We start from the raw sequence: 24919 nt of genomic DNA, 5'->3' as shown, positions 1-24919 counted from the left end.
GTTTTCTCCTAAGTCTCTGCTTCCTTGGTTTTCCTTCCTGCTTGAGACTCTATTTACTGCTTCAGTGCTAATTAAGCAGACCACACTCTTCTTTGTTTAGTGATAGAAATGTAGCAGTGTTAGTCTGGTGTAGCTGAAATAAAATACAGGACTATGTAGCACTTTAAAGACTAACAAGATGGTTTATTAGATTATGAGCTTTCATGGGCCAGACCCACTTCCTTATCCTTTGGTATACAGGCAGTCCCCGAGTTACGTGGATCCGACTTGTCGGATCCGCAGTTACGAACGGGGTTTGCTGCCTGTCTCCCTGGTCTGCTGGAGACCAGCAGACCAGGGAGACGCAGAGGAAAGCCGCGAGGGACCCGGGCGGCGGGACCGTGGTGCGTTTCGGTCCCCCGCCCGCGTCTCCCTGGTCTGCTGGGGGGGGGGGGGTGCAGCTAGTACGCCCCCCCCCAGCAGTCGAGGCTTTTCTCCAGACGCCTGTGGTAGAGCAGCTGGGGCGCTGCCGGTTGGTCCCGGCAGCACCCCAGCTGCTCTGCCCCAGGCGTCCTGATTCAGCCGCTGCTGGTCAGTTTCAGCAGCGGCTGAATCAGGACGCCTGGGGCAGAGCAGCTGGGGTGCTGGTGGATTGGTCCAGTAGCCCGAGGAGCAGTGCTACTGGAGCAACCCTGCAGCACCCCAGCTGCTCTGCCCCAGGCGTCCCCAAGTTAGCCGCTGCTGAAACTGACCAGCGCTGACTACAGGAAGCCTGAGGCAGAGTTGCTCTGCCCCGGGCTTCCTGGAATCAGCCTCTGATCAGTTTCAGCAGCAGCTGACTTGGGGACGCCTGGGGTTCTTGAGTTGAATCTGTATGTCAGTTGGAAATGGCATCCAGATTCAGCCTGTTGAAACTGATCAGAGGCTGATTCCAGGAAGCCCGGGGCAGAGCAACTCTGCCTCTGGCTTCCTGTAGTCAGCCGCTGGTCAGTTTCAGCAGCGGCTGAATCTGGACGCCAGTTCCGACTTACATACAGATTCAACTTAAGAACAAACCTACTGTCCCTATCTTGTACGTAACCCGGGGACTGCCTGTATAGGGTTGTGACTATTTTCTTCCACTGTTTGATCTGAGGAAGTGGGTCTGGCCCACGAAAGCTCATCACCTAATAAACCATCTTGTTAGTCTTTAAAGTGCTACATAGTCCTGTATTTTATTTCTGTGTTTAGGGCTGACTTTTTTGCCAGCCTCAGTTTAGAACATGCATTAACCCCACACAATGAAAATCTTACAATCCACATGCAGTCTTGACAAACATTTTGATCAGGATGATTCTGACCGGCAAATAATGAGTTTTCAAATGATACGTTATCAGGCATACCTTGTACAAAGGGTGTTATAGTGTGTAGGGTGTACATTCTATCATAATTACTACATCAGCTCATTTAAAACTACGACCATAGTGTCTTTCAGCAACCATAACAGCTAGATACTTTGTTTTTGGTTTTACACATTCTAGGGCACAAAAAAGGTAACATGAAAGGGGTGCCCAGCATTGAGTACAAATCTGGCTAAGAGGCAAGGGAAGTAGCTAGATTTTATTTGCTTGTTTTCCCCCTGAATTGGGATTTACTACGCTGCATGTTCCTCCAATGCTGTTTTCAAACAAAGAATCCGCCTAGGGAGCATGCTTTGCTCAGGATGAAGCTCAAGTTGATCCTTCTCAGAAAAAAGACGCAAGCTTTCCCAGCGGATGGCTTAGCCATACTGTACACAGTGGATAGATGCTGGCTCGCTCTGCAGGACTACGCAGAATGCCTTAGTGAAATGAAAAGAACAGCACTGTTTGGTTTTAGACTGCAGAGGGAGCTAAAACCTTTCCATGGAAGAATCATACCCAGGCTCCCTCAATAGCTAGATAGACAGATTCCTATTTTTAAAAAAAATGCTAAAATATGTTCACGCTGCCTCCATCCACAGAAACAGAACCCCCTTGATAAATCGGTAATGGGGGTGCAGCAGAGGAGAAGGGAGAGAACATTATAAAGCAAACCAACTTAATGAAACAAAGCGTAATTATTATTTGCATTGCCGTAGCACCTAGAGCAGGAGTGGGCAAAAGGGCCTCCATGGGCCAGATCTGGTCCACAAAGCAGGTTGATCCGGCCCACGGAGGCCCTGCCACTCCGCCTTTTGCCCCCAGGTCAACTAGGGCCTGAGGGCAGCGCACCAAGTTTCCTCTCCCCTGCTAGGAGCGCGGGGTACTTAGAAGCACCACGTGCTCCTGGCTGGGCGGGAGAAGACTTCACATGCTCCCCTGCCCCCAAACCCTGATTGGCCTGGGGGCAGAAGGGGGAACAGGTGAAGTCTCCTCCCACCACCAGGGACATGCGCACTTAAGAGAAGCCTCGGGAGAGGGGGGGAAAGACTTCACGTGCTCCCCCAACCCCAGACCAATCATGGTCTGTAGGTGGGAATGCAGGCAAGTATCCTAGCCCTGCCCTTTCCGCTTGAGGACACGTCCCTTCCGGTGTGGCCTGGGACCACTTAAACATTTCTGAAGTGGCCCCCAGCAACAAACGATTGCCCACCCCTGACCTGGAGACACCAGTCAGGGCCAGAACCACATTGTTGTGGATGCTGACGTGTCCACCCTTCAGAATGTACAATCTAAACAAACAAGAGTAACCAAAGGGCTGAGGGTAAACAGACACAGGTGAAGTGATTTTGTCGAAGGCCACATGGATTCTGCACCCTGCTCTTTCATGGAGCTCCTAAGTCTCCTAATTCCCTGTGCACTGCTGTTGCCTCCTCCTCTCTTTAATTGAAAAAGGTTCAGCACCCAAACCAATTCCTTTCCTTTGGCACAAGGGGCTAATATTTAGTATTTATTTAGCGCTTTTCTTCATAAATCTCGAGTCACTTTACAAAGAGAATAGCCTCCCAGGGATAGGAAACTGAGGCCCACAAAGGTGAAGGAACCACCTAAAGGCAGAGAGCAAGTCCACAGCACGCTCCATGGAAGCTACATTTCCTGGTTCCAATGCACTGGTGCCCTATTGAAAGATCATACAACTTACTTAACCAGACGCTGAAATGCTATTTCAGAGTTGCTGAGCAAAAGCATTTATTGGCTATCCTGACTGCTAATAGCATCAATGTCTGCTCTCAGAAACCGAGCAAAGGAAGTGCAGAGTTCTCACTGACCTAAAAAAAATTGATGACAGTTTGGAGTGGCTATTGGACTGGATCAATTTATGCATGCTATCGAAACAAGCAAACATCACTCTAGTATTGACACACTTTTGATATAAAAGAACAGAAGGTGCATGGCGGGGGGAGGTGAAGGAGAGAATTTACACATAAGAAACACAAAATACTCCATATACCAATATACAACTAATACTGTATAATGGCAAAGCAAACTTTTTATATTAAACCAGTTCGAATTGTAAATAAAAGTTACGAGGTTTTCCTGAAAATTGTGTCGTTTCTCCTATATCAAAACAATTGTATGAATAATCCAGCCCCGAAGTTTAGTGCTTACCACAATGTAAAGCAGTAGAAGTTTGCAAGTGTCTTTCTTCTGGCTCCTTAGTCCTGAATATTGCTTGCTACGGCACAGAGGTTACAGAAAGGCTAGAAAGCAACTTCCTGTGTACAGTACATCCATAATGACCAGACATCCCAGGGGAACCAGATGGCTTAGTGTGGGATTTATAACTAGATACAAAGCCTTTCACCTCTACAAGGCAGTGAGTTGAGCCTTAAAATAATCATCAGATGCTCATTGGTCTAATGGGGAACAAGCTCATTGTCTCAGTCCAGTTACTAGTGGACAGGTGTCTTCACCAGTCAACCCATAACAAATAGCGTTAATTGACACCTTTGTGGGTACTATTAGCAGGGCCACCAAGGATTGACGGAGCCATGGAAACTTGGCCCTCCACCTCGACCTCAGCACAGTGGGACTATGACAGGCTCCTTACCTGCCTTGGCTCCATGCCACTGCTGGGAAGTGGTGGGGATGTAGCTGCAGCTCTTAGGCACACAGGGGACCAGGGAGGCTCCATGCCTTGCATCCTCCCCCGAGCACCAGCTGCGCAGCTCTCATTGGTCTGAAACTGCAACCAATCAGATTGTGGAGGTGGTGTGTCTGAGTGTGGATATCACACAGAGCCTCTTTGGCTGCCCGTCTAAGGGTGCAGGGGCCAGTCTGCCACTTCTTGGAAGCTGTCTTAGGTAAGCACTACCTGGACTCTGCACTCCTTCCCATACCCCCAGCCCCTCTTCCCTGGCCCCACTTCAGAACCCGCCCCCTCAGCCAGAGCCCTCAACTCCTCCCACACCACAGCCTCCACCATCCCAGCCCTGTGAATGTGACGGGGGCAGGGACAAAGGTGTTGGTCCTCAGGGAAGGGGTGGGGCATGACAAAGGTGTTGGTTTTGTGCCATTAGAAAGCTGGCAACCCTATTTTAAAGTTACCATCTCACTGGCAGGCTGTTTCCTGACTTAAAATATCTGTTTTCTGAACAGCTTCAGGCTTACTGCACCTGGTACATTTTGTGGCGCTGTTGGCTTTAGCATGTGCGTTAAGAATGTGCCCGAGTGTGTGTGTCTTGATGGTCTTATAATGTGTCCTCCAGCTCGGTGGAGCTTTAAGTAAGTTTTAGGCTTCACTCAAGGAAACCAATTGTTTGTGATTTCTTTTTGTCTCCGTGCTGCTCAGGTCTTAATGGATATAATGTGATGTAAGGCTTGTGAACGTAAGTGCTATAATTTGCCCAAGATAAGTCTAATCATTAGAGTGTAGGAGAAGAGATGCTGTTTTCTGAGTGAGAGATCAGATTTGCAGCATGGTTAACCTATGTACTTGAACAAAAAGTGTCTATCTCTGTATTTGTTCCTTTATCTTAATTGTTTATTTATCCATTTCCATCTGCCTCCTTTCTAGGGGTAGGAGGCAAGGGGGTAAAATAAGGGAGGCTTAAATCAAATCGCTTGCACATACTAAAACTATACTATCCAGAGTAGCATGTTTCTGAGGTCTGATTTGCCTCCCTCAAACCACTTGCCCATCAGAAGTAATTGTGTTTCAGTCAATGGACCTGATTTTCCGGTCATTTATGCCAATTACTTTCAACTTAAATTAGAGTAAGAAAAATAAATCTGGAGTAAAATTCCACAATTGACTTGGGCTCCTTAAAATACCTAAATCCCATCATCCTGAAGTGAGACGTTGCTTCCTAAGTGCCCAAGTCAGTTTTCAAAATGGGACGTAGGCTCCTATTGTGCTTAGGCACTTTTGAAAACTGCACTCCTAGTTCCTGTCTTTTCATTGGGATAAAAATTGGTATGAGATGAAAGCCAAGCCCCTTCTATCTGCAGAGTTTGATTTATCTAGGCATTCTCTTCTTTTCACATCATGTATTTTAACTGGATTGTAGAAGATGTATTTTTGTAGGTTTCATAAATTTAACAATATATACACACATGCACACTGCATTATTTATAAACAAGCAGTTTCTTAGAGTTTTCTTTGGATTCAGATTCATATGTGGAAAAGAAACCATCAGGAATGTGACTAAATGTTTATCCAAAGCACAAAAGTTGTGAACAGCTGGGCACAGCCATTTAGGAGCACTACTACACTGTAATGTCTTGACAGAAAGGGCCATCCCTCGTTTTATCAGAATTACGATTAGTCATTCCCTACCAGGGTGCTTGATGAAATAATGACATTTTTACTTCCACACCAAGACTTAAAAACACATGATCAATTTTTATATTTCTGTAAATTCTGAAATGTATGTAGATGGAGGTTCAATCAACCTGAGTTTTTCCTATAAAATGACTTCTAAACAGTGCATATAAAGGGAATCATGTTACAAGCGAAATAGTTTTCTTAAAGTCCTAATCCAATCCAAACAAGAATTAATGATAAATTAAACAAACACTGCACTCAAATAAATCAAACTCTGCAGATAGAAGGGGTTTGGCATAAAATAAAAATATGAGTTGCTAATTTTAACAGTATCAACAGCCATCCTAAAAGGGTCTATTGTCCAAAGAAAAGAAGATGAGAGGTTCACAAATTTAAACGTAATCTGGTTTTTCCAAGGAATATGTACTGTCCTATAAAGATCAAAGAAAAGATGTAGTAGGAAACCAGAAAGTTTCCTACATTTGAATGATTTTAAGAAAAATTAATCGAACTTCACTTGTAATTCAACTGGCTGTCAAAGGTCATGAGCTAAAACATACAGTTTACACTAAAAGCAAGGGCAGAATAAGTAATTGAATAACATCAGGAACCAGGAAATGACGGAATACTGCCATTTTCTTAATGGATATACTACAAGATTTACTCTTACAAATTCAATTTTAGGAGCTACTGTGCAGAGAGGGTTATTTTTTACAGCCAGAATTTTAAACTTAAGAGATTAAAAAAAAAAAAAAACCCTCATACATTCAGAGGCACAATAAATACTGCAGCACAATTATGTTTGAAAGCAGTCAAAATGATTATTTCCTTGAAATGAGAAAATATCCTACAATAGGGTCTTTAACGGAACCGGAAATGCAGGTTGTCTGTTTATTATAGATAGGTCAAAAATAATTCCATTAAGTCAGGTCTCACTGAATTATTCATGTGAAACAGATTACAATGATTTAAATTGAAAAGATTTAAAATTACACACTTCCAATTGCTATGGATAGGTACGGCCCCTTTCTCCCAGCGAGGTCTTGCAATCTCATATTGTTTTATTCTCCAGGAAATGCTTTATGAGTGCTCTAAAATAGCATGCAAGATACCATTCCATTTATTGCTTTTCAAAATGATGCACCCACTGGTACCTACTGCAGGCCAATAATACTGCACAGTAATAATTACACTGGAGTGCACTGTTATTATCAAGCAGAAAGTTTGAGGAGGTCATTTTCAATATTTATTACACAGTAAAGTGCAGGTTCATTTAAAATATTTCAAACACAAGTCTTAATATAAAAATATCTTTTCATCAAGAAAAAGTTATTACTATAGGGAGGCACTAGACTAAATTTTACTGCAAATCTAGCAGTAATAGTATTTTATAATTAGATAGGACCTTTCGTCCATATATGTTAATAATCTATAAGTATACCCTATTTACAAATAAGGCAACATTATGCCTGTGTTTTTATATCAGGTTCCCAATTAATCTCATGCCACTCAATAGCATTTATTTTTCATATGTATTATACAGTCAGTCCCAAGGGCTAAGTAGATTCTCCTTGTAAAATATTTCTATTAATACACCACCGCCACCCACAAAAGCTCCCATCTGTGGTTCTCCAAAAGCTTTACAAATTAATTTGCTCATCCTTTCTGCACCTGATTGGCAGAGGAGTGCTTTATTATTAACCACAAATTCAATGTTGAGGTGCAGAGGGACTAAATGCCTTCCGTACAGTCACAGCACACATCAAGTATGTTGCAGAGCCAAAACAGACTGCAGATATCCTAACTTCCCGTTCTCATACTATCACCACTATACTCTGCTGTCATCCCTGAGGGAGGCATGCTAGCTAAAGGATTTTTCAAGTAATTTGATGCAAAAAATAAAATATACAGATTTTTTTTCCCCCAGTGAGAAAATATTCCACCATGAAAACTAAATGCAAGTATCCAGTATAGAAAGAATCCTGTCTTTGACTCCTTCATGAACAAAGCACAGAGTATCTGCATTTTTATTCTTTATTTTCTTAAAAACAGGAGCTATTTTCCGTCACCTAAGAAACCTTATTGAACACGTTTTATAATTAACATCAAAGCAATCTGAAAATTGCCCGACTTGTTAAAAACCTGTAAACAAGCAGCAGGTAGTAAGAATGGGGAGGACTATAAAATGTTGAACAGCCTGATAATTATAATCAATTCCCATTTTTATTAGAACTGTATCCTTTATCACTTAATTTCACCTGCACATCTGCTAACATGAGATATGCCATCATGTGCCAGCAATGCCCTTCTGCCATGTATATTGGTCACACAGGACCTCTGCGCCAAAAGATAAGTAGACACAAAGTCAGACAAAGAAAGGTAACAAAAAACAGTAGGAGAAGTCTTTGACCTCGAATTTGCTGGTATTCCTCCTGCAATGAGGTTTACCAGCAAATTCGAATTAGGGGCTTTAAATCCGAATCCTGTTTCACTGCCACGTGTAGACACGGGCAGTTACTTTGGGCTAGTCAATTTCTAAAATGGCGACTAGCCGGGAACATGCAAATCAAGCGCAGGATATTTAAATCCTGGGCTTGATTTGCAATTCTGGTCACCCTCATTAGCCTCCCTAGATCGATCTAGGGGGTTAGTAAAGATGTACCCGTACACAATTAGAAGACAGGATACTGGGCTAGATAGACTTGGGCTAATCTGACCCAGTATGGGCATTCATATTTTCTTAAATTCACTTGCTTTAACTGGTCATTCTATTTAGTTAATAAGGTACCCAACTATACAAGATGGAAACCACTTTAAGCCAGGATGGGCAGCCAACCCACAGTTTTAGCATCTACAGCTATCGTTATACTTTTAACAGTACTTGGCAGTACTTTCAGACAAAAATGATGTTTGTCAGTTGTTAATGCTCTAGTAAAAATACAAAATTTTCATTCCTTGTTATAGGAATGTGTTATATAGTTTTAAGAAAAAAATCTTACTGTAAAAATTGAGTAAAGTAGCTTTACATTTTCCTTCCCATGTCACTATCAGTTCTAGGCAGACACTAATTTTCACTCACACGAACCCCACAGTGCCCTAATTTTCTTCAGATTGTTTTGGATGAAAGATCAGGGTGGGTTAGGCCAAAATACCAGGACTGGTTTGTCTGTGTTACTGTCCTCAACAATTGCATGACATATTTCAGAAGGGCAAAATGTCCAAGCTTTGAAACCAAAGAGAATTCTGAAACTGGCAGCCACTGTGACTTCCACGCTCACAATAAGAATACAGTTAAATCCAGCAATCACTTGGCCACAGTGATGACATCACGAAGCATTGCTGGCTGTGAAAGCAATAATGAAAGCATAATGCTAGTCTGGGGTAATGTGGGAATGAATTCCCATGCCCATCAACTCTTGATTCCAACAAAGCAAAACTAGAAAGCAGCTGTTAGTACTTATGCATTGTAAGGGGTAAGCCTCTGAAATTTATAGTTTAGGCTTCTCTATTTATCTGTGGGGTTGCTTTCTTAGGTAGCCAGACACATAATTCTGGAGGTTGTGGATGTCGAGGTTTTGATGTTCACTGTCAGGAATATGAAAATGGTTCTGTGATGTGTGGGTTCCTTCTCAACTCGGGCACTATTTAGCAGAGTTGTTGACTCGAGTCCTACGACTTGAACTTGAGTCCGACTTAAGTCGCCTAGGTGACAACTTGAGACTCGACTCGGGTTCATTGTTTGTGACTTGAGACTCGACTTGAGACTTGCTAATTTTGTTAAATTGACTTGGTGAAAAAAATGTTCGAAAATGCTGATATTGATGGCTAATACAAAAGTGACTTGACATTTTTAAAATTAAGACTTGAGACTCGTCTTAGGACTTGACCCGGAAGTGACTTTAGGGACTCGAGACTCGACTTGAGACTTGAACTGTAGTGACTTGAGACTCGACTTGGACTTGACAATGACGACTTGAAGACAACACTGCTGTTTAGTATCTTACCCTACATTTACTCAGACCAACAAAAACACCCTCAAAAGAAAACATAACTAAGGGCTAGAAAAGAGCTTAGGTAAACAAGAGATGCTCAAAAAAATAAATAATTTCAGTTTCCTGGTCTTCTAAATGTCAACACTCACGATATAGCTGTATTTTATGTCGATGTTGAAATATGATGCTCTCATTAATGCTCCTCCTTTCAGATATTCAGGGTACATATTCTACACATTGGTTTGCAGCAGACATTGAAATGAAATGGTCTCCTCATTGAAAACCATTGTGTGACTCCCTGAGACGGTGTACTGTATTATAGGACAACTGTTTTTTTGTAAAAAGACGCTGCCAAGAGGAAGGTTTTTTTAATCTAAAACAAGTGATATTAAATTTTATTTGTAACAGGAAACAAACTTCTGAATACATCTAATGAAGTAATTTCAACTCTAATCCTCAGCTGAATAAAATTTCATTTTCTAGAAACAGGAAAGAATTAGTCAGCTGAATTACTAAGCTGCCAGGTGACACCTTGGGAAATCTGCAGGTCATGGGTTGTAACTTGGACTCAAATAAAAATATGCCTCCCCCCCTCTTTTTCTGAAAGCATGACAATATTAACATCCTGTGTAAACGTCAGATTCGACAGTTCTTTAGGAAAGAAGCCAGAGCCGTATCATTTCAGAGCACCTCAATAAGAATGAATTTTTGCTTCACTCCTTATTGGTAGTATTCTTAGGAACTTTAAAGATACTGAATCAATACCGTGAGCCACATGAAATATAGTTCATCTCTCACTGCATACACTGAATCATATCTGTTTGCAATTCAGTAAGTGTCAGAGGGTTAGAAAAAAGCAGTCAGCTAGAGCACAACTCCTCCTCCCTATACACAGTTAAGGCAGCCTTACATATGCTCTGCTGGGAAGTCAATTTTCCATTTCCTCTGACAGTGGTCTGCAGATAATGCAAGGTACTGGCCACCCTAAATGCTACTAAAGTCAGTAGAAGTGTAAAGGCATGTTTGTAACACAATGCATGTACATAATGTCGAACAGATCTCAAGGCTGGACTTTCATATGCTCAGTGTCCAGATCTGGGACTGCCAAAACCAATCTCCAAAGCGGCTCCACACCCATTATGGTTACAAATTTCAAAGGAGTTCAACAACTGGTGCACCTATTTAAGTGCCTACTGAGAGTTCTTGAAAATTTGGCTCCATTTGTGGATGATGAGGGCTTCTGAAAATTCTAGCCATGTCATATAGATTCAAAATCTGTATAGCAATTATCTAATCATGACATCTCTACAAGATAATTCTTATCTCCATTTTATAGATGAGGAAACTGAGGCAGAAAAGTGAAGAGACCTCCCCTAAGCCGCACAGAGATTCAATGGAAGAATCAGGTACACAACTCAAATGTAACAGCTGCCAATTTAGGTCTTCTTCCAAACCACACTGCTTTCCAAGCAACAATGATAATATGGTAAAGTAAAAAAGGACAGATGTTCCTCCTCCTATCTCTGTCCCATGACTAGAGTTTGTTTCTTCCAAGTCCTCAGTAAACTCGCTCCCTACAAAATTTCAGTAGAGTTCATGCCATGGAGTTCAGATCTAGCTGTGAATTTTTGACACCCTAACTTTTCATCCCTTTTCTAGATATGATCCACCATACTACAGGGCCTATGGTCTGAACCCCAATACAAATGAAACTCTCTCAAGAAACATAGTCCTGCTCCTTGCCCTGTCGGGTCCCCCAGGGTGCATCTGCATTTGCACCTTTACCTTGAAATATTTCGAGGTAATTTCAAAATAGCTTATTTCAAATTCTGACAAGTCCCTGAACCCTTGTGGAACGAGGGTTACATGGACTCCAGAATAGCACACCCGTTATTTCAAAAATATATTTCAAAATAACAGGCGTGTTTAAATAGATATTTCAGGATACTTGTGGTATCCCAAAATAGCAATGCTGTTTGATGTAGTCACAGAGATCATCCAAGCCTCTAAGCACACTTGGGGGCATGTGAAATTATCCACCTACCCTGTGAAAGAGACCCTTCTTGCCCACCAGGGTGGGTGACAACCATGTCATAGCCAGGTCCTTAATCACAGTTATCGTGTCACCTATCCTGCACTTTTTACAATATACAGTCACCTAAATCGGAGCCTGGAGGTTGATCCAGACAATTCATTCCGTCTTTCAATGGAAGCAGAGTCTCCTTCCTAATGCACTTCTCTGGAGATTAGCTGCAATACAGAGCAGGCACAATGGCAGCAAAATATTTACAAGCTTGATGGCGTGGCTCTGAGGGGCTGACATTTCTTGTTTGCTTTCAGTCCAGGAGCCGGTACTGGGCTATAGCTCCTTTTAAAACACATGCACTCTCATTAACTCAGAAAGACAGTGTGTGGATAGAGGGGAATGTGTCCATTTCCTCCCACTTTCATTAGTGCTGAGGGAAAGGTTTATCTTTGAGCAGCCATTTTGAGTCTATGGCACTTCCCAGTATTTGTTTTCTTAACGTATCTAGCAGGAATATCCTTAGTAAATCAATTTGGCTCACAAGTCCTATTTCAAATGCAGCCTCATACCCAACTGGGAGTGGGGAGGGAAGCACAGTACATAGCATCATATATATAGAACAGTAACATTGCCAGATGGTATAATATTGAACAGAATTAATTTCACACATGATGTTTTCAAGGTGTTAGAACATGTCACAGCTTCTGCTAATAGAACATCTCCCTTTCCCCTCCTCCTTTTAAACTAAGAAAATGCTACATTCCCACTAGGCCATATTTTACATTACATGTGTTTTTCAATTCTGATAAGGGCAGCTGATTGCTTGCAAACCTAATTACAGTCAAATGAAAGTCTCTCAGAACCATCATTAGCAATTAGTACCTGCCAGATTGGCAGTGCATCATTTAGAGTGGTGTAATTCAATTGCTCATTGAAAAATTGCAAGTGAAACTGGCGATTATAAGGGGGAAAAGCCTGCGACATGTCATTGCAGGCAAATCTTCAGTGAAGTGGCGGCTTCTATGACCAGTTGATCAATGAATGCAGGTGTTTGCTTCAGCACGCCACAAAGCACAGCCCATCACGTCGCTCAGAAAACATTAGCTGCATCCTGTCATCTCTTGCTTGGCTCAGTGAAAGGTTCTGGATTTCACATTCTGTGGCTGTGCATGTGGGTTTTTTTTTTTTTTTTTTTTTTTAAAGGAAGCCAAAGGGCCTTTCCAGGAACTTTATTAAATCTGCGTGGATGTGCAGCGCAGAACAATAGGAGCATCCAACAATACAGAATTTGTCAGTGCTTTTCACAGAATACCAAAATCCCCTGTACGCCCAATCAGCTCAATTATATGTCATTAGGCCCCAGCGGCTGTTTGGATACTTCTCAGCAGCTGGGGGCCTTCACAGACGATGTCCTGGAAAAGGGAATAGTGGGTTAAGTGCAGATGAGATTTCTGTAACCTCTGCTCAGACGCAAACATTTCACCATCACAAGAATTGCTTGTACTTCAACACAGTGTGTCACAAATGGTAATTTCCTAGACACACACACACACACACACACACACACACACACACACACACACACACACACACACACACAGTGTGTCTATATAATAAAAGCTTATCCCTTTCAAAGGAATAGTTATCAGCTGCATAGTAATGGCACAATGATGAGGGAGGGGAGAATACTGAATCCAGCAAGATTTTCAACCCACGCAAATAAGGCATCTCACACAAAGGAGCTTCCTTCCACACCCACTGCTACTGCACAACTTGTACAGACAAACGGGCCATTTTTTCTCCTTTTTTTGCTCCCCTATAGATTCTTCTACACCCATGCCCTACAGCGGTTTACTCCTGAGGGTATTCTGTGCCAAAAATTAAAGAAATTCTGCACCCATTTTAACATTCTGCCACATTTCTTCAGGTCTGATCAGTCAATATATGGACGCAGAAGCTCCAGCATGGCCGTGGAGAGTCAAGGCCACCGGCTGTGCAAAGATGGGAGATCACTTGCAGCCCCTCCCTCTAACACAGACTCGGAGATGAGGCTGCTCCCAAAAAGCTCCCAAGCCTGCCCTGGAAGACCCTGGGGCCCTGTGACAAGCACACAAAGTGTGGGGCAAGTCGGCTCAAGCAGGCAGGATCCAAGTGTGGAAAGGCCTCATGTTTGGGGGATCCAAGTGGGCGGTGAGGGGATTCTGTGTGGGACAGTCTGGATGCAGGCAGCTCAGTGGGGGAAGGGTCTAGTTGGGGGGGTCGGATGCATATAGGCTGTCTGGTGGGGTTCTAGGTGCTGGCATAATGGGACTCTGCAGGAGATTCCAGGTGAAGGTGGTTGGGGCTCACTGGAGGAGCCTGAGTTTGGGGGTCTGGGTGCTGGAAGAGGAGGGGCTTGGTGGCGTGGACACCTGGGTGCAGCTACTTGGGGGGTCAGCAGTGTGTGGGTCTGGACGTGGCAGCTCCGGGAGATGGGGCATATCAGGGTGGGAGTTTTTGTGCAGGTAGTTCAGGGTGGGATAGTCTCAGTGCATGGGGGGCTCCAGATGCAGGGGGCTGAGATTCAGTGGGGTGGGATTTGGATATGGAGGTTCTGGCTGTACCAGATGAGGCATAGCAGAGGTGTCTGGGTATGGGAGGTCCAGATGCACAGAGGGATGGTGGAGAAACTCCCTGTACAGCCAAAGGAGCAGGAAACAGGGGAGGATGCTGAGCTTCCTGCAGCTGGGGGTGTGGTTGACACAGTCCAAGGCACTCCTTGCAGGGAAAAACAAAGTCCAATCCTCTCCTGCCTTCAGCCCAGCTAGGACTAGCTGCTGATTTCAGCTCATGGCAAGAGTCACAGGCTGGGGTGTCCCCGGCCCTGCACTGATTTACCAGTCTGCCTGAAACAATGTAGCTGCACTGCTTGGGACTGGTGAATGACTGCAGCTTCCCTTTGTTTCCCCTTCAGAAAGTCATTTTTCTGTGGGGAAGCAAAGAAATCTACAAGACACATGAATTCTGCATCTGTGCAATGGTACAGAATTCCCCCAGGAGTAACAAACGCACCCATCACCTACTGCCCAGTCTTCCTCCCATTCATAAATTCTTCCTCCTTAATCCCGATCATCTGCAAGGGGCACTTTAAGTCTTAAAATAGATTTATTCTTCTATTTTCTTTTCCCATTATTATATCCACAGGATGTGTTTGCACAGCTCACTGTTACCCATATGTTGACTTCTCCTTATCCTGTAAAGTGGGTTTTAAGTGCTGTAATCTAAATTTTTCACAATGAAGACCATGACAAAGTTGATTCTCCAGATCATTAAGTTAAGAAAACTACAAACGAATGAAGCTCCAAGCATCCCAGGAGTCGAAGCAAATAAAAAAGCACTTTTTAGATAGTGTCATGTCAATAAGGGGGAACTGAGAAACAAAATCAAGTGAACAATGCCTTTTCATAAAACATACAGGCAATAGTACGGTATGCACTTTCGTTTTGATAATGTTCCCTTCATTTTGATAATGTTCCCCCTTTTTGCATGTGACCTAGTCATTTTAATTTGTGATCACAACACAAATATATGCCTTGTAGGTTGCAACATCATTAATCTGCTTTTTTAACTTAAAAAAACCCCTCTGTGTACAGATGGATTAAATAAAGATACCCTTTTCTTTTGAAGAGAACTGGAGAATGGTAAAACATGCTAATGTGTACTGTATTAGGAGATGAAAATCTTATTGCATCACAATATTTCCTATGGGCCAAACTCTGCCCATAGTTGTAAGATGGCTTAGAAGGATTAGATGAGTAAAATGTTGGTAAACATCAATTTCACTGCACACACACAAAGCAACGAAAAAGTATTTCAAATGATAATAGAAATTTAGAGATGGGCAAAGAAAAATGCTGCTTGAAAACACAAGAGTCTGATTAAAGGATATTTACTTTGTGAATTTTGACCTGATATTGACAATTTATGCTTTAAAGTTATAAATCTTTAATTTTTGAATCTCAGCATCTACTGTCATTAAGTAATTATTGTCTGACTCCCCTCAGTCTCAGCCATCCATAAATTTCCTTCAACTGTGAACATTTCAGCCAATAAAAATGGGGAAAAAAGCTTTAAAATAAGCATGATTATATGCTGAAATGATAGAAAAATATTGCATTCTGCCAAGCCAAGTTGAAAGCAGCGCTATTTTCAAAGCTCTCAGGGCCCAACTGTGTTGCCACTAAAGACAAAAGCAAAACTCCCATTCATTTCACTAGTGCAGAATTAGACCCCCAAGAGGGCAGAATCTGGTCATATGTGTATATCCTGTATTGCAAAAACATTTATTTCCTCACCTTTGGTATACTCCAAGGTACTTCTCCTCTGACATTTGACCGTGGTTTAAGTCTATTGATTTCCGCAGAATTACTCCTGAATTACACCAGCCAAGTGGGAGGAGAATCAAGACCTCACTGTTTGCATGTACACACCATAAACTGATCTTCCCCATAGACAGGCATGCGTTTCCCTCCACCTCCTTTTCCAGACAAAGTCTCAATTTTCAGTCAAAAAAATCAAGCCGTTCTAAAGGGTTACGTACAATACACATAGTTTCTTGTTTCTCTAAGCCCATCCTCAATATCATTTTCAATTAGCAGCTCCTGGAAAGGCAGTAATAGAAGCAGTTGCAAAGAGCGCTCCGATGTCATTGAAAGACCGCAAACCCAAACTGTAAATAGCACATTGTAAATTGCTTGTCAACCGCTGTCAACCCTCACCGGAATCACACAGCAAGTGACAATCAAACCCATCTGCTTCGCTCTCAGACCAATGCCATCACAACCCATTCAGCTACTACCAACCTCCCTGCTCTCGCTCTGTTACCAGCCATGCATAGGCTTGCATTAGGATGTGCAAAACTGCCAGCGCACACACAAGTGCCCATCATTGCAACCGTTATTTCCGTGGTTCTCAGACTTTTGCATGGGTGGTGATTCCTTTCCCACAGCGAGCCCATGTGACACCCCCCCATTTCATAAATTAAAATCACTTTTTTATAGTTAACATTGTTATAAATGCTAGAAGTGAAGTGGTGTTTGGGTGGAGACAGTTCACAAATTGCAATGTAATAGCCTTGTGGCCCTGAAGGGTCACCTGTCACCCACTCTGGGTTATTTCATCTTCTGGAACAGAGATCTGTTACACTTCTAGAGCATTCTAGCACCTCTATATCAGTGGGGAAAATGCTACGTTTAATCAGTTCATAGCAGCATGCTAGGACATGTATAGGGCTATGTCTAGACTGCAGGCTTCTTTCGGAAGAAGATCGGGAGAGATTCAAATACCACTGCACTGATTAGCAGAGTAATCACAGCTAGGGTTTCTATTTCAGCTGGTGGTGCACATGCCTTGGTACACATAACAAAATTCATTCCTCACTTGGATGGAAACGATTAGACGAAACATTGGCTACAGGTCACCAGCATGAATCAAAGCTAGGACCTTTCATTCTAATGCACAGGACTCCACCCCTTGAGCTAAAGGCATAACAACGTTAGAGAAGCAGCAGAGTTAACAGACTCTTGTATTTTAGGGGGAGCAGCCATTACACCCAGCATGTTTTTCATACTGCATGCTATATCAGGAGCACACACGATCACCTCTCTTACTGAAAGAAAGGCTTCAGAACCTCCTGCTAGAGATGATGGAAAGAGCAAGCAATAAGAAGATGTTGCCTTCAGTTGTAGCAAACCCAAGGGGAGAGCTATCCTGTAGAGAGACCACTGGGGCAGCCACACCACCAAGAGAGTGGGCAGCAGGGCTGGGCCCTGCCATCTTGCCTGCCACCAGACTGGGTTAGTGGGGCCTCCTGCCCTCCCCACCTGCCTAGGATCACCTGGCCTCACCCAGGAGGCCCCCCAAAGAGAAGATGGGGCTAGGAACCATGGCCCAGCCCCAGACAAACTACAGGCCTGCAAGCCACGGGGGGAGGCACTGCAGGCCTGGGCCCGCCCTTGGAGCCACCCCAGCCTCCTGCCCTGAGTCCTGCACCCTCTACTCCTTCCATACTGAACCCTGTGCCCTCAGACCCCAAGCCCTGCCCTCACTCGAGCACCCTCCAAGCCCGTGCCCTGAGCCCCCTCAAACCTCACAGCACCCTGCCTTGACCTCCCCCCGAACCCTGAGCCCTCAACCCTCTGCCCTCATTCCAGCGCCCTCCAACCTCCACCATGAGGGCCCCCAACCCTCCCAGCCGCCTGCCCTTACTTCTGTACCTCCACCCCCTGCCATAACCTCCCCCCCCATCAAATTCTGTGCCCTGAAATTCCCCATCCTCACTCTAGCACCCTCCAGCCTCTGCCAGGAGCCCCCAACCCTCCCAGCCCCCTGCCTTCACTCCTACACACCCACCCCTTTTTATTCTAGCAAAAAACAGGTTGAGAGCAAATATCAAACAACAGGCTCTATCGATCATTTGAATCACTTGCCTTCTTTTATGAATACAAACTTATTTTTTCCCCTTCATTTTTGAGGAAAATACATTCATTTAACTAACACATGTACATTTTCCTTTTATTTTCCACACAAAAACCAGTTATTCAATTAAAGACAGAGCAAGCCTGTGTACCCGAATCCATTTCTTAGTCTTTAAAGTGCCATTGGACTCCTTGTTGTTTTTGCTGAAACAGACTAACACAGCTACTTCTCTGAGGGTATGTCTACACTACAGAGGTTTTTTTGGAAAAACAGCCATTTTTCTAAAAAAACTTCCATTACATCCACACTACAATCACGTTCTTCTGAAAAAAAAAATCGAAAGAACAGAGGGGTTTTTCCTACATTGGTAATCTTCATTCTACGAGGAAGAAGCCTTTTTTCCGAAAAAGCTCTTTTGGTAAAAGGTGTGTGCGCACAGGGAAGAGGGAGTTCTTTCGGAAGAAGAGGAAAGCACAGGTGCCCTGGTGGCTACTCCGCCCATAGTAATCACAGCTTACATGCCAGAGAGCATCCATTCAGTGTGGACGCTATCTTTCGAAAAAGCAGATCACTTTTTCGATGTGCTTTGCAGTGTGGACGCTCTCTTTCGGAAGAAGTTTTTCTAGAAGATCTCTTCCGGAAAAGCTTCTTCCGAAAGAAGCCTGCAGTCTAGACATAGTGTGAGACCTGTTAACTAATCTACTGTTTCCTATTTTCTGGGTTTTAATAAACGTGTGGGCACGACAGGCTAGCTGGATAAATATTTGCATGGATCCTGCAAGGATTCCCTCCAAAGGCTAATTAGCATCCCTTATGATGGCTGACTTGAACAAAACCCGTTTGATGAGAGCGCTGCGTCTTGAAAATCCTGCATGTCAGAGTTGCATTCAGCTGAGAACAGATTTCTCAGAGGCACGTCAGCCAGGGCTGCTAACCAGCACTGAAACAATGAACAATCTCGAGGCATACAACACTTCCCACCAGGGCTGTCCCGGAGCCAGAATGCTACTCCAGCACGGGAGTGCCAGGTGACGGCATCAAGATTGTATCATTTTGCATCAGTGTAACATGCGCCTCTGGGACAATTCAGCATTTCTTGTTGAACTGTGAGATAAATATGTTTTACTTATGCACGCCCACACACAAAACAGCTCTAACAAAGCAGGTCCCCACCGCCTCTAGATTATCTTCTCACTGCTAACCCCATTGCCTTGTTTCTCTGCCAGGTTTACAATCAATAGGCCCCATGTTCCTCTCATCCTGATGAGAATGTAATACTATTGACTTCAGTGGTGTGAATCAGTCTCATCCAAAACCCCAGGAGATCAGCTGGCGGCTGGAAAAGGCACAGTGCTTGCTCAGGAAATAAGAAAAAGGGTGTATTGTTATGAGGTGGTGCGGGGAGAGAGGATGCTTCATTAATACAGAAAACAAAATGACATTTAGCATCTTTCCTTTGCCTACTTTCTGCAGGTTTTTACTACTTGCAGGGCCGGCTTTAGGCCGATTCGCCTGATTCCTCCGAATCGGGCCCCATGCCCTGAACCCAGAAGTGTGCCGGGGGCGCTGCGGGAAGGGGCGTTGGCCCCGGAGGAGGAGTGCAGTGGCTTCTGTGTGCTGCGGGAGGGGGAGTCGACCCGTGGGTTTGGCTGGAAGGCGGGACTCTGCCCTGTAGCTGGGGATTTAAAGGGGCTGTGAGTTGTTTCTTTGTGTGCTGGGTTTTGGGGTTTTTTTGCTCAACCAAAATTTGGTTCGAATTGGGCCCCGCACTTCCTAAAGCCGGCCCTGACTACTTGCACTGAAAAACAAAACAAGGAGAGAAATGACGTATTTAATGCCTCTTGGAGCATCTTCTTCCATCCGTCAGCTTTGCCATCTTTTCCATGACCTCTCCGCAGTTTAAGAGCCAAAAACACATGGATTTATCAGCATCTGAACTGCTTACGAGCAGGGGGGCCAAGAGCTTCCATAAGCCCCTGGGCAAGATTTAGAGGAGGCTGGCTCCATGCCTCCAGAAGGGGCGGGGCCCTGAGCAGAAGGGGCGGGGCGAGGGCAGCCATCCCCCAGCGCTGCAGAGAGTGTAGCACTGACCTCACTGCCCAGCTCCCAGAGCCATGAGGCGTCTGCAGCGCGGTGCTCCGGTGGCAATTTAAAGGGTGCAGGGCTTTAGCCAGTGTTGCTGCCGCAACAGCAGCTGCAGAGGCTGAGAGCCCCAGGCCCCATTGAAACTCTGGGCCCTGGGGCAAATGCCCCCTTTATCATCCCCTCCCCCCATTGGCTGGCCTGCTTAGGAGAGTGTGTTCTTATCTAAAGCAGCATTTCTTAAAGAGTGTTCCACGGCACACCAGCGTGCCGCGGAGAGAAGAGAATTCAAAATGGCTGCCCTTAAAGGGACAAGCCTCCTTTTTTTATTTATTTTTTTTTGCTCAACAACTTTTCCCCGGGGGCTTTTTTTTCCCCCTCAACAAAAAAGTCCTTGGTGTTCCCCATAAAAAAAAAATTGTTTGATGTTCCTCGGTCTTAAAAAGCTTAAGAAACACTGATCTAAAGAAATGTACCTCCATCACATATATGCCCTGATAGGGCAGGGTACTTCATTCCTTCTTACTCTGTCTTATCCCTCAGTCTTATCCCTCTGGAATTAAGCTCAGATTTACCAGCTAGAAGTGAATCCACTATCTATGACATCCGTCCAATCAATAGCTTCTGAGTCAGGACATATTTATTCTTAGAGAAAAAAACAAGCCAAACCCTACAATCTCATAAATAACCTCTATCAGCAGGTAGCTGACCCTCATTGCTGAAGAGCCAAGTAGATTTGCATGGGATAACACAGAGATCGAATGGTGTAACACGTCACGTTTTATAGCATCTAGATGATGCGCACTGTAGACATTTACAGAAATTACTGTCTCTTAAAATGAATAAAGTCAGAAATTAGTGTAAAAACATAGAAAATGCTTCTCTCTCTGTTTCTTAAACACAATTTTAAGTCCCCAAGCCTGCCATGAACCGCTCTGTAACGGAAACTGTCTACTCAAAGAAGCCAATACATGCTTCACACACAGTGCTGCTTCGTCTTGATTAAATAAGTTAACTCGCCAACTTTCAAATAAAAAAAGTAAAAAGATAAAAAATACAATTATATGAATGGTGGGGCAGAAGAGCATTTTAAGCTGTCCCCTGTGCTGAACTACTCGAATCTCCAACTATCTAGGTTCTAAATATTAAGTTTTAAAAATACTGTAATTTTTAAGGTATATTTACAACTTCCTTTATTAAAAATGAATAGGCAATTTTATTGACATTTCATTTATTCTTTGAGTCTCCCTCAGCTCAGACAATGAAAAACATTTGTGTCTATAGTCAGTTCCACCTTCACATTCTCATTCTGCACCATTTAGGTTGCAAACATTCCAGAGAAGAAGAGCTCAGTCATTCACTCATAGTTTTCACTGGAATTAAAAGCAGACATGGAGAGAATCGTTTTCATCTGAGGTTAAAAATGAGCTTTTATCATACTTCAATTTAGGATAAATCTGTACTTGTAGATATTGTCACTTAACTCTGCCATTCTCTAGCTTGACAGCCACATTAGCATATAGGATATTTTTATAAATGATATACAAAAGTCTCCAAAAAGTACATACACAGTCTGCCATACACAGCAGATAAAAGTAATAAAGGATAATACAGGAGGAGAAACATATATTTCTAAAAAAAAGCACTGACACAAGGCTATTTTTCTGCGGTTTTACCCCCACCTCAAATATCAGACCTAAGGGATTTTGGTTTTTTTACTTATTATTTTACATACGGAAGAGACTTCTCCACAGATTATTGAATTATGAGCCCAGATTCCCAGGCCCCAGTGTTGTAATCCCAGATGTTATGCACTCATTCATTTTCTCACCTATGAGCCACAACTACTGCTGACAATAACAATGCAAAGTAGGTGTGACGTTCTTGCACTGGGGAATGGTGATTAGTAACCCAAAAGAGTACACACAAGTACCACAGACCTCCACAAATGAGCTGCTCATACAGCAATCAGTCTTCCGCTTCCATTTGTCTTGATTAGCAGCTCCCCTTCTCACAATTACCTCACCCTGCCCTTGATATTCATGCTGCTGTGTACAAAATCTCAAGTCAACAAAAGCATATGCATACCACAGATTCATTCTGAATACCTAGGGCTTTCTGCTGCCTTGAGAACACTAAGACACTGTGCTCCCCTGCCTTGCCAGTCTCAGCCTGCTTCAGTGAGGATCTGCTGCCTAAGAGAAGAACTTGCAGCTTCCTGCAAACATGTTCACCACCTAGCATCTGAAGTAATTACACAGGTATCCCTTCCTCCTCTCTTCCTGCAAGACATGGTGGTTGCAAATGAAAACATCAAAAATCCCTAAAATACACCAAGTGGCCCAACAGTAAGACAACCAGAAACGGGTTAAAAGAAACATAAGAACTGCCCAAATCCAGTAAGCAGATTCTACATGCTATATGCCCAACCCTTTCCCCAAGAAATAACTTGTCTCCCACCTGTCTGAGCCCCTTCAGTAATTTCTTCCTTTTCCCAAGGTGCTGGCACAGATTGCGGTCATTTTCCCGGTCGGAGCTGTACTGGTGATGGTTAAGTCTGTGCTTTTTGGGATGGTACGACAGCCCATTGGTAAGTGCTTCCCGTTTCTTTTTGGCCAGAGGATTCTGAGGCTTCTCCACACGTTCCTGAGGCTTCAAGGCTACGTCCTTCTGCACAAGAGGGGAAAAGTGGGGAGGAGAAGAGAGAAATAATAGAATTATTGGTTGTGGTACAGGCTGAGAAACGTCTTCGTTAAGTAAAAAAACAAGCCCATTGCATTTGTGCAACTCTACTTCACTGAAATGGCCTGTGGATCTGTCCCAGCCTCTCTGTGCCATTCAGAATACAGATGTAACAGTGTGACCCTCTATTCGTTAGTAGATAAGCATGAACCTATAGGTTACCGATAATGGTTACATGCCTCCCAGCCCCCCGGGATACTGTATATTTCAACATGTGATGTTGACAGTTTGTGCTGTATCATTATAAAGATTTAACGTCAATGTCTAGTCATTAAATAATTAATTACTCACAACTTTGAAAATATACATAGCTAATGAAAAATGCTTAAAATCTGCATTAAGATTAGTTGTCAACATTTAAAAAAATAAAAATTGAATTCTGCCAAGCCTTGCTCAATGACAGTACGGGGAGCATACTAGCTCCAGGTTCCATGTGCGCTAGTGCTGGAGAATTCAGAGCTCAGTTCATCCTAACTTCAATATTGCAACTTCTAATACAGCAAGCTAGGTATCACAAAGATAGAGCATGAAAAGCTCCATTGCCCTGGGTTCTCTTAGGGCATGTACGTTCAGACAAGAAGAAAAATATACCACAGATGCTGCCAGAAATAGTCTCAAGCTCATCTCATCTGAGGAAGTAGGCTTTGCCAATGAAAGCTCATGATACTTTTTACACACACACACACACACACACACACACTCACTCACTCACTCATGAGCTTTATATATATATTTGTTAGTCTCTAAGGTGGTGCCACAGGACTATAGGGAATAGAAATGGTGTCCCTGGCCTCTGTCAGAGGCTGGAGAGGGATGGCAGGAGACAAATCGCTGATCATTGTCTTCAGTCTACCCTCTCTGGGGCACCTGGTGCTGGCCACTGTCGGCAGATAGGATACTGGGCTAGATGGACCTTTGGTCTGACCCAGTATGGCTGTTGTTATGACTACTTGTTGCCAGGAATATTGTTTAAGAAGTCAGGCAAATTTTCCTGATTTGGATCAGTGAGCAGAGTACACCTTACCATCCATTTGGCTTTTGTTCGAAAACTTTCCCCAACTGCTCACTTCAACACCGGGACGGTCACAGAATTTATGCCCCAAACCATTAACAAAGGTAGCTGAACTGGAAGCGGTCACTATTCAGCTTTGACACTGAAAAGAACATGGAGTATTTACAGTCTTTTGAGAGGACTGGAGGAGGAAGCAGGTTCTATTCCCAGGTCTGCCATTCACTTACGGCATCTCAGGCAAGTTCCTTAGCTTCTCTGTGCCTCAGTTTTATCCATTTGTTATTACCCATCTCACAGGAGAGTTAGTAGCCTTAATCCATGTTTGTGAAAAGGCTTTAAGATCAAGTCACTTCACCTCTCTGTACTTTAGTCTGCCCATCCCTCCCCTGTGTATAAAGCTTTGAGAACTACTGAAGAAAAGCATAGGCTTGGCAGAATTCATTTTTTTTTACATGACAAATATCATCTATGCTTATTTTTAAGCATTTGTAAATATTCAACCTCTGTAAATATTCACAGTTGTACAGCATTAAGAAGGGGACAGACAATAATTATGTAAGGAGAGAAGACGTTGAGATTGAGAAAGTTAAAGTGTTATAACTATTAGAACAAAAATTGTCAGCACCACACATCAATAACCTGGAATCAAACACTAACAAGTTCTCAGGCAAAGAAAGAAAAATGCTACTTCTCTGTAAATGTCTGTCATCACTAATGAATATATTTTTCATCAGGTTGTGTGTATAGTGAAATCGACATCTGCCACTGAACTTCTAACCTTTCAGTCTACATCTACACTGCAGAGTTTCGGCGCAAAACAGCCATTTTTGCAAAAAAACTTGGAGCATCCATATCTCAAGCGTGTTATTGCACAAGAAAATGTACAGTGAATCAACAGAACAGAGGGGTTTTTGCGGTGTAGGT

The 24919-nt window shown here is 43.4% G+C and overlaps 1 protein-coding gene across 8 annotated transcripts in view; it reads right to left on the bottom strand.

Annotated features, from left to right (window-relative positions):
• AUTS2 (activator of transcription and developmental regulator AUTS2) overlaps positions 1 to 24919 on the bottom strand; it is a 1120208-nt gene that overhangs the window by 797978 nt on the left and 297311 nt on the right. For all 8 annotated transcript variants that reach the window (XM_075904281.2, XM_075904276.2, XM_075904275.2 and 5 more), the window contains exon 2: positions 22702 to 22911. In XM_075904281.2, coding sequence (XP_075760396.2) covers positions 22702 to 22911 — 210 coding nt within the window. The remainder of the gene's footprint in view (positions 1 to 22701; positions 22912 to 24919) is intronic.

The sequence above is a fragment of the Pelodiscus sinensis genome, chromosome 21, assembly GCF_052426305.1.
Source record: "Pelodiscus sinensis isolate ZL-2025 chromosome 21, ASM5242630v1, whole genome shotgun sequence".
NCBI classification, from domain to species: domain Eukaryota; kingdom Metazoa; phylum Chordata; order Testudines; family Trionychidae; genus Pelodiscus; species Pelodiscus sinensis.
The sequence above is the reverse complement of the archived record's forward strand: the minus strand, read 5'-3'. Positions and strand labels throughout refer to the sequence as shown.